The sequence below is a fragment of the Hippocampus comes genome, unplaced genomic scaffold (assembly GCF_001891065.2).
Source record: "Hippocampus comes isolate QL1 unplaced genomic scaffold, H_comes_QL1_v1.1 scaffold48, whole genome shotgun sequence".
Classification (NCBI taxonomy): Eukaryota; Metazoa; Chordata; class Actinopteri; order Syngnathiformes; family Syngnathidae; genus Hippocampus; species Hippocampus comes.
This window is the reverse complement of record NW_017808403.1, coordinates 857,568-867,812: the sequence shown is the minus strand read 5'-3', so window position 1 is coordinate 867,812 and position 10,245 is coordinate 857,568. Positions and strand designations below refer to the sequence as shown.

The 10,245-nt window shown below is 59.3% G+C and overlaps 1 protein-coding gene across 1 annotated transcript; it reads left to right on the top strand.

The window, feature by feature from the left end:
• Nucleotides 1-368: 368 nt before the first annotated feature.
• Nucleotides 369-10,243, top strand: zbtb4 (zinc finger and BTB domain containing 4). The gene is made up of 3 exons (XM_019858208.1): nt 369-382; nt 4,411-5,097; nt 5,204-10,243. The coding sequence occupies exons 1-3, from the start codon at nt 369-371 to the stop codon at nt 9,435-9,437; spliced, it is 4,935 nt and encodes a 1,644-aa protein (XP_019713767.1). The 3' UTR covers nt 9,438-10,243.
• The last annotated feature ends 2 nt before the right edge of the window (nt 10,244-10,245 follow it).

Sequence of the window (10,245 nt, the reverse complement as noted above, 5' to 3'; positions counted from 1 at the left end):
CATTTAAAAACTGGCAAAAATCAGCCAATCTTTGATGCCGATTTTTGCTGATGTGGTCCCCCCCCCCCCACCACATTGTTACATTACAGCAGAAGACAAATGACATTCAAACGTTCCTCCCCGAACAAACAAACACACAAAAAAAAAAACGATGATTTTTTTTTTCTCTCTGGTGTAAATTTGAACAAATACTGACGAGTCAAAGGTCCTCCGTGTAATCCATCTATTTATCGAAAGCACAAAGGGACCCAAAAATATGTCGTTTGAGTGAGATTGACCGGTTCTCGGCGTTTTTCTTCCGCCAAATAGGGGAGGTGGCGTTTGCCTCAAAATCCATTTCAGTCGGGCTCTAATATCCGCTTGACGGCATGACCGAGGGAAGGTTGGAACGTCAATACGTGCAGCCGGAAAAAGAGGCAAGGGACGGGGAGACCTTTTCTTGTGCTTGTGCCTCGGCCAGCCGCGGCCGTCATGCAGGCTGTGCCTTCGCACGGCGCCAGCGTGCGTCACAGGAGTGGGAGGGGGGGGATAGCCAAAGGGGGCGGCGGTTGCAAAGGGGAGGGCAGCGTCGCTTCGTCTCGCATCGCTTCGCCTCGCACGCACGCAGGCAGGCAGGCAGGCAGGCATTTTCCTGGCGCGGGCGCCAGATGAGACGCTGACATTTGGAGCCCGGGCGCCGTCTCTCGCCGAGTCCTCCCACTCGCAACCCACCGGGGTGCTCGCCGTCAGGGCTTTCCTCTCCGGCGTGTCGCCAGTTCAGCATCGAGTCCAAATCACCCAAGGCTTTTGGGCCTCGCAATTCAGTACGCGAAGAAGAACACCGGCGTCCTTCCACTGCATTCTTTTCCACGATTGGATGACGCGTGTGTGTTTGTCCTAGTCAGAGGACAAAAGTGCACGAGTGGACACCCGCCCTCTCGACTCGTCCCGCTCTTTGTCTTTGGTCCAAATCAAGTCTTTCGAATGCGTATTTCTCGAGCGTTTGAAAACAACCACCGCTGTACACAAAGTGCCGTACATGGCGCAAAAAGAGGCCAGGCAACAACAAACGAATAACGATGACGGTAGAAAGCGCAAGAACGGTCCAACTCAAAATCAAGTCTCATGCCGAGTCCAAAGCCCGAGAATCTAAATGACGAGTTTGGAAGATGGGCGGCGAGGGGGGCTTGCCAAGAACGTTCATTCCAAAGAGAGGGCGTGGCAACAGAAAAGGCCGCATCCCATCAGAGTCTCCGCTTAGTTTTCGGTGCCTCTAATAATGTCCCGTCCGCGGACCGGAGGCACCCGGGTAGGAGCTTCCGAGAGGTCAGGTGGGAACTCTAAAAAAGGAGCCAGTGAAGGGATGCCAGAGTAGGAGCGTTGCGCTCCCTCTTTATACGAGTACCTGTCAAAAGGCGAGCGGCGGCATTCTGGACCGACTGGAGACACTTGATGGAGGATTGGCTGACTCCCAAGTCAAGTGCGTTCCAGTCATCCGGCCGAGATGTGACAAGAGCATGAAGGACTGTATCTCCAAGTGCTCTTAAAAAAAAAAAAGCAGAGGCTTGACTTTCGCCATCTCCCTTGGATGAAAGAAGCTGCATTTGACAACGGCACCGATTTGCCGCTGCCATTTCAAATCGCTGTCCAGTTTCAGACCCAAGTTTCGAGTGCAGCTTACACAAGTATCTGTGATAGAAACAATTCCAATGACGTTCCCGACATGTATGAGCGTCCGCCAGCAGGGTCGGACTTGGGCGCCTTCAAAGTATCGGTGGCTGCTACCGGCAGCATTGGCGAGTCCCTGATACCTTGAGAGAAGGCCGCTCCTGATACTCGCCCCTCCCCCTCGTTGCTCGCGCAGCACAATCGTTTGCGGGTCAAGGTTAATCGCATACGCTCGGAAGTTGCCGAACGGTGCGGCGCGTTTGTCGGTGCCGACCCTGAAATGGGCCCCGTTGTTGACGGAAAGGTTCTTTTGCCATGCCTGAGCGTGCTTTCGAGTTTTTTCATGACATTTTGTTTCTGCGTGCTTTTCTTCTTATTGCTGCGATGGTCCGAGCGTCCGCTTTTGCTTTGTTCCTGACTTCTTTTCTGCTCCTTCCAGTACCATTAGCTGAGCCAACGCTCCGTTTTGCAAATCGGTGAGCAGTCGTTCGTGCTCGTTCATCGCGGCTTCGGCCTCCGTCAAAAATAATGCAGACTATTCTTTTTTTCCTCCATCGCCCAGCCCCCATCGTGATTATGCGACAGTGACGAGGCCGTGAATGGACGACGCCGGCGCTCTGTGGTGATGAGGGAGCAGGGAAGGAGTGTGATTCCCGGCACAGCCTTTCTGTCGCTGCCTTTCTCTGTCCGCTCTCTCTCTCTCTCTCTCTCTCTCTCTCTCTCTCTCTCTCTCTCTCTCTCTCTCTCTGTCTCTCTCCCTCTCGCGCCTTCCTCTGCAATAACAGTGCTGACCTAGTTTCTGCTTGTTCAGTGCTGCCTGTGGAATTTTACAGCGGCCTGCCTTCCTGGCCGCCTTGCCGCTTGAAAACGCAGGCAGCAAAGCATGACTGAGGATTTTTGTCTCCTCGCGTCATTTGCGCTCTTACGCAGGCTCCCCCCCCCCAACCCCGCGTGCCAATCGGCACTTTTACAAATTGCCCCTCGTGAATAAGTCATAGCCTAACTAAGACTCGTTGCAAGTTGTCGGCCCACCCGGCGCTCCTCCGCGCGGCGTCGTCGTCACGTGCATCAGCCGGCCGGGCCTGCGGTCGGAGGGAAAAAATGCAAAAGAGCTCGTTTCGCGTTCTATCCGCTCGCGGAAGGCGGCAAGGCAAACGTCGGCCGTGCGGTGGCAGGAAGTAACCCTGCACGTATACTCCATGACTGTACTCCAAGCGGTTTCTATCCAAATATTTCTACCCGAGGATTTAGTTGTCTGATGGCTTTCCGCCCTCGCTTTTTGAAGCTTTGGGCTTCATGAAGCGCTCCGGTCACAGCCTGACACTGCATCAATGAAATGGCCGGTGCGCTGCTCCTTCTGGTGTGCCCGCCTGGGGCATCGCCGCTCATCTCTCAGATCATCAGTACGTCGCTGATACGAGTCGTCCTTTGGAGAGGAAAGAGCTTGAGGCCTCTTTTTTTTTTTTTTTGGAGAAAGAGGGGGTGGTCCCTGTTGCGCCTCGAAAACTGGTTAGCAAAGCTATGTGAACACATTATTTGGATCGCATAAATGTCATGCGTTTGCAAACCGGTTCTTCACATGTGATGCAATTTTTAATAACTTTTTAAAATGTAAAAAGGGGTCAAACGAGAACTTGTATTATTTGCTTATTTCTATATTTATTTTGACATAAGGATCATCTCCTTAGGGTTGAAGTCCAAGTGCGAGTGCTGCTGTGCGACTGGCACGCAGCGGCCCCTCCCTCCCTTTTCATCTTTCCTCTCCCTCACAACGAAAGAGTTAAATTCCTGTCGAGCAGATACGAAGCCCTGCCAGGAATGTCCAACGAGGCCGGAGTGGAAAGAGAGCGCGCCTGTTTTGAGGAGCCATCGGGGTCATTCATCTGAATCGATATGGAGTCTTGATTCAAAGGGGTGTCGCGGCCGTGACTCGGTGACTCATTGCTTTTCGACCTCTCGTTTATGGGGTGCATTGAAAGTGGCGTTTTGCTCGTTGAATAAGTGCGAAGTTTTGCAGTCAGGTCACGCTGGGGTTTATTTCATCGCAATTTCAATCTGGGTCAGAATATTTGCGATTCTTCTTTTTTCCATCTTCACCCAGCTCGAACGTATCGACAGTGGTACTTTGACCTTTCCCCATAAAGAGGATTGCCAGCAGCTCGCATCCTATCGGAACAACAGCACTCCGCAGCATTGTATTGGCTAAAACATCCAGTTTGGAAGGTGAAGAATTCAACAGATTGTCAACATTTATTTCCTTGAATTCAGGTGGGCACACTGCGGCTCCTTGTGTGCAAGCCTTGGCCACGAGTGGGAAGTAGATTACATGCATATGGAGTGATGGAACGCCGAGACAAGCAAAGCCGTGATTGAGGTTCCTCATCTTTTTTTTTTTTTTTTTGCGCAGAGCACGAAAGAACACTTGCCTGTGATAGAACAGTGAGAGGCTCTTCCAGTGGATGGCGAAAAGTGCAAGTCATCGCTCCATCCGACTGTTGCGACTGTTGTGTTCAACTGAACACCATGCATGTGTTCCCCCCCCCCCCAAAAAAAAAAATCACATTGAGATGGCTCAAATTTTCCAAGTCTTTTGTGACATTTTTGTTTGGCGGCGTGCCGTGAGATTTTTCGGACGTTCAATCCGCGCCTTGGCTTCATCGGCGTTGTTGGGTCGAGTGGAGTGTCGTGAGTGCGTTTGTGGGGACGCGCTTGTGTTTGCGGCGAATGCTGAAGACCCCTGTTGTGTTTTTCTTCTCCTTTCAGATTTCGGGTGCTGGTCATGGTGTCCGGGGTGAAGGTGTGGGACCCCCTCCACGCGGGCCTGATTCGCTCTCGTCTGAGTGAGCGACACCCCGCTTCCGGCTTCGCGCCGCCCTGCGCCCTCATACATCGCGTCGCCAAGGACGCCCCTTGCCGGCAGAGTCAGCGCCCGACGCCCTTGTCATCGACTCGAGGAAGCGCCGAAGCCTTTCCGCCGGCCGCCGGCTCAAACCGGGCCGAACCGGACGCTCGCCGGGAAACCCGTCGGCCGGGGATGAAGGGGAAAAGGCACGGCGGCCGAGGGGACGCGATGATGGAGGACAGGCCGGAAAGCGTGGCCGACGGGCCGAGAAATGCAAAAATCACCCTCAGCTTCCCGGTGAGCGCCGGGCCCCTCCCGGCCTCGCTGACGTCATCCGGCTATTGCCGTAACAGCGCGTCATCCTCTTCCCCGCACAGACGCCGGCCTTCTTCTAAAAGCTCCGACGAGGGCTCTCTCTGGAAACTGGACTCCACCACGGACATAAAGCACAGACCTTTTAAGCCCCCGAGGCACGACAGCTCGCCGTCCTCGTCACCCTCCTCCTCCTCGTCCCCAATGACCGCTCACGCGCTGATCGCCGGGAAGGACATCAAATCCCCGCCGCCGCTCAAGTGCTCCAAAGTGTCTCCGGAGACGCACTTTGCCAGGTCGGCGCCCGGCGGTTCTTCCGGCTCCTCTTTGGCGGGCTCTTGCAGCGGGGACGGATGGGATGAGAGACGGTGCTTGGTCAACGGCACGGCTTCGCCCTCGCAGACGGCCCAGATCCTCTTCAGCCTGGGCGCCTCGGCCTACCAGAGAGGAGGCGGGGAGGCGGAGCGAAAGGAGAAGACGACGGGGCGTGCCACCCCCTCCTCCTCCTCCTCTTCCTCCTCCTCCGTCCGAGGGCCTCGGCGCGCCCCTCCGCGCCGCCTCCTACTCCCCCGCCGAAAGCGTCGAGCCTGAGCTGATTTGCGGGGTGTGCCGCCGGCTCTTCAGCTCAGCCGCCTCGCTCACTGTCCACATGCGGCTGCACCGCGGGAGCCGCGCCCTGGGCTGCCGCTTCTGCGGCAAAGTCTTCATCCACAGCAAGAGGCTGCACTCTCACGAGGCCTCCTGCGGAGCGCAGGGCCCGCCTCCCAGGCCGGGCCCGTCTCTCGCCGTGCGGCCGAAGGAGGAGCCGCTGGAGGAGGGCGAGGTGCGAGCGGGGGAAGGGCGAACGGACGCGGGCGAGCCGAGGCCGGAGATGAAAGGCGGCGACGACGACGCGTCGGCCGCCGAGCTGCCGGCCGGCGACCAGAGCCATTTTGTGAAGGTGGTGGACGGCAACGTCATTTACTTCTGCTCCGTGTGCGAGCGCTCCTACATGACGCTGTCCAGCCTGAAGCGTCACTCCAACGTGCACTCGTGGCGCCGCAGGTACCCGTGCCACTTCTGCGACAAGGTCTTCGCCCTGGCCGAGTACCGCACAAAACACGAGGTGTGGCACACGGGGGAGCGGCGCTACCAGTGCATTTTCTGCTGGGATGCTTTCGCCACCTACTACAATCTCAAAACTCACCAGAAGGCCATCCACGGCATCAATCCCAGTCTCATCTCCAGCGAGAAGACGGCCAACGGCGGCTACAAGCAGAAGGCCAACGCCCTCAAGCTCTACCGCCTCCTTCCCATGCGCTCTCAGAAAAGACCGTACAAGACTTACAGCGATTCTTTGCACGATGCGCTGCTGATGTCACCGGCCGAAGCCCCTCCCCACCCCCTGCCCGGACTGGGCTGCGCTCTGGGACCCGCGGACTTGCAAAGTTTCATCGGCGGGGCCCGTCCTCAGAGCGTCAAGCCCGACCCCGATCGCTTTTCCGGTCACGTCCCGGCCGCGGACGACGGCGACGGCTTCCCCCGAAGAACGGACCCGGCCCGACCTCGGAAACACGACGGCGAGGCCCACGGGTCGGAGCTGGTCCCGGGCTGCTCCAAAACGTCCGGTAGCTGCAAAACCAAAAGCCACAGAGCTGCCAGAGCCGCGGACTCCTCGAGCACGCCTTCCGTGATCACATACGGTCACCCGAAGCCCTCGGTCATCGTTCACGGAACCGCCGTGTCGTCCTCCGTCATCGTGCACAGCAAGCAGGTCGCCCCTGGAAGCGAGCAAAACGAGCTCCCCGACGTCAACGTCGGTCAGCACTCCCACAAGGGCGGCTCGAGGTCGTGCAAGAGGCCGCGGGATTGCGCGGACGGCCACAGGAAGAGGTCCCGAGACAACTCGGAAGCGGCGACGCGGGATACGCAGTCTGGCTGCGGGCCACGTTTGAAGTCCGGAAAGTCCCACGGCAAGAACGACCCATCAAGGTCCGAGCCGTCGTCGCCGTCGGTGAGCTCGCCGGTCAAAGAGACGGGCCCGCTGTGCCAGATCACCGTACGCATCGGCGAGGAGGCCATCGTCAAGCGGAGCATCTCCGAGACGGACCTCAGGAGAGACAAAAGCCGCTCCCCCCCCAAAGCCAAGAAAGGCCCGGCGTCTTCGGGGAAGGCCGCCCATCATCCGCGCAAGCGCCACATCCACCGGCGGGCTAGCCGGGGGCGGGAGGCCGACGCGGGAGGGGCGAGCAAGGAGCAGGCGGGGCAGAGCGCGGGCAACTCCTCCGACGAGTTGAGGGAGTACGACTTTCGCCGAAAGGTGCGCGAGCAGGAGAGCGACCACGACACGGAGGACAATCTCTGGCGACCCTACTACTCCTACAAGCCCAAGAAAAAGGCCCAGGCCCACCTGCAGAGGTTCAAAAGCTGGCAGCGAAAGCTCAAGTTTAAGCGCGCTCTGCGGCTGAAGAGGAGAGCGGAAAGGCTGAAAAAGCGCGGCGGCACTTCACACGACGACGAGGAGGAGGGCGGAAAGCCGTCGGGGGCTGACGAGCAGGGATGCGGAAGAGACGCGAAACCAGCCAAGGACGGCCGCGCGGAGCTCGCCGCCGCTTCGCCGCCATCCCCCAAGCCTCCCCTCGCCACCGCCGTCGCTCCTTCGGGACTGAAAAGGCGGCCTTGGACCACCGGAAACGTGGCCGAGTGCGCCACCTGCGGCTGCTGGTTCTCCAGCTCCAGCAAGCGGGACCAGCACGAACTGAGTCATCTTCTGGAGTTCGTGTGCCTCTTCTGCAGAGCCGCGTTCCCTTCCAGGGACAAGTTGGAGGACCACCAGAGAATCCAGCACCCCAAGCCCGCCGACACGTCCTCGGCCCTTCAGAAAACGCCGCTCGCCGAACAAGCCGACGCGCCCAAACCCGAAAAGGAGCTTCAAGTGGACTCGAGCCATTCCAGTCCCGCTCGGCTGAGCAGGAGAGCCTTGTCACGCCACACCTGCCCGCAATGTCACAAGGTCTGCAAGACGTCCTCTGCGCTCAGCCGGCACATCCGTCGTCACGAATTCGGCACTTCTCCGGGGAGGGAAAAGGAAGAGGACGTTCCGCCGCCCGAAGCCGCGGCCGCCAGCGGAGACGCGCTCCCTCCCAAAGGCCAAGTTGTCTCGGTCATCAGCTATTCGACCGCCGACCCCCCGAAAAGCGCCGAGCCTTCATCGTCACCGGACCGCTGCGGCGAACCGACGACCCGGCGCCGGCAAGCCGTAACCGCCGACGGGCCGGAAGCGGCCGAGCGCGCGGACCCGAAACCCGAGGGCAAGAGCGGCCCAAAGATGAACGAGAGCCCGGTGAACCTTACGCCCGCCAAAGCGCGCCTCGCCCCGGCCACGCCCCCTACTCTCCAGAGCGTGCTGGTCATGAACCGGCCCGAATGTTTGGACTACCGCACCCCGGGCAAACGCAGCTTAGACAGGCTGGCGAACCCCGCGCACAGCATGGCGGCCCCGAACGCCTCCTCCGATGTGCCCGAGGCGCCGCAGACCAGAATAACCGCGGCTGCTCCCCCTGTTTCCATGGCAACCGTTCACGGCTCCGGTCGGGGATTCGTGACGCGAGACGGGGTCATTATGGACAGAGAGAGGCAGGCCCGCAGCGCTATGTTTGCGCACACCGGCTTCAAGGGACCCCCCCCCTCGGTCCAAGATCTCCAAGTCCAGTCCCGATCCCGCAGTACGTCTCCCAGTGAAGCACAAGACCTGACCATGTCGTCCATACTCGCTCGAGAGAGAGAGATGGAGAGGCAAACGCTACGAAAGCGGGAGCTGGAGAAGCGCCGAGACAGGGGGAAGGACAAAGACCGAGGGAAAGACGCGGAGGCGGTCCAGCGCACGAGGCAACCTGAACAGACCCCGGCGGACCAAACGGCCCTGTTAGTTCCTAAAGAGGAGCCTTTGAGTCCCGTGCCGTCCCCCCAGCGCATCCCCTGCCAGTCTCAGACCGGTACAAACGGCCCCCCGTTGCGCAGACACACCGCGAAGTCCCCCTGCCGCCCCGCACTCTTAGCCGCGGCCAGCCAGCAGGCCCAAGAACTGGACCGGCTCACGTCGCCCGGCGGGGGGGAGCGGCCCTCCGCCCACGCTCTCCTCCTGCCGCGGCCGCCGAAACCGCCTGAGCCCGAGCGCCGGGAGACTTCCAGGGACGCGCAGCACGCGGAGCCGGCGCCGGCGTGCTACCCTCACCAGGATTACCCCCTTCCCCTGATCGCGCCGGACAACTATCGGCCGGCAAAGAAGCAGCAAGACAACGTGCTTGTGTCCTCCTACCCGACCGGCGCGCTTCCCTTCGGCCCGCTGGGAAAGATGATGGTCCCAAATGGCGCCGACTTGGCCAAGCTGCCCTTCTATCCGGACCCGTACCAGCTCCTCTACGGGTCCCAGCTTCTGGCCTACCCGTACAACATGGCGGCGCTTCCCGTGGCGCTCAACATGGTGGCGCCTGGCGCGGACAAGGTGGAGCCTCTGCCCTTTCTGCCGGCCATCTTCAACTACGCGGCCGGCGCGGGGCCCTACGTGGGCGCGGCGCCGCACCCGCTGGTGGCCAACCCCAGCTTCTACGGCGGCGGTGGCAAGAAGCAACGAGACGGCAGCGGTCACAAACCATAGCAGGCCAAAAGGATTCTTTTTCGAGGATAGGACTGGGGAGTGAAGGGGTGTGGCCATCGTTCACGTGACCTCTCAGCACCTCCTTCCTCCCACCTTTGTTCTCTGCTGTTTCGCCGTCGTGTGTCGTAGTTCTAGAACTTGATGCTCTTATCGTGACTATTCGAATAAGCACTGCGTACAGGGTGTGTTTTTCCGGCGCCTGAGAGCGAAGCGACTCCAAGCCAGTTTTTCGCACTGCTTGCAAAAAGTTTGGGATCTTGGGCTAAAATTCAGGATGGGCGGGGAGGGAAATCACCTTCACATTTGAACTCTGGCTGCTAAAATCTCACCCCAACGCCCGATTTTGTGAGTCGTGAATGTGAAGCGTACGGGCAGGAACCTCCCCAGATGTGCTGCGGCGGTGCGCGCTTGTGTGGAGGACAGCTCGTAGGTCGCGCGCTGCGACGAATGCGCCGTCCGCCCTCTCGCCGGCGTCGAAAGCGCGCGTGCAGAAGGGAGACGTCGTCCGGAAGAGTGCACGACTGCTCGTCTTGACACACCGTGTGACTTTGTGTGGCCGGACGACACTGTAGGATGTGTATAGCCTAGTTTCACAAAAATAGTTGCGTCGGGAGTGGGCGTGGGGGGGGCGGGGGGCACATGTAGCTGCTTTGGATATGTAGCTGGTCACTGGGTTAAGAAATGCAGGCTGGTAACTCTTGCACTTCCCTTCTTCATCTCACTTTCTTGACAAAAGAGAGGAAATGCAATGCCGCCCCTCCCCCACCCCCGCCCCCTTCCAAACTCCCTACTTGGAGTCGATGGAGTA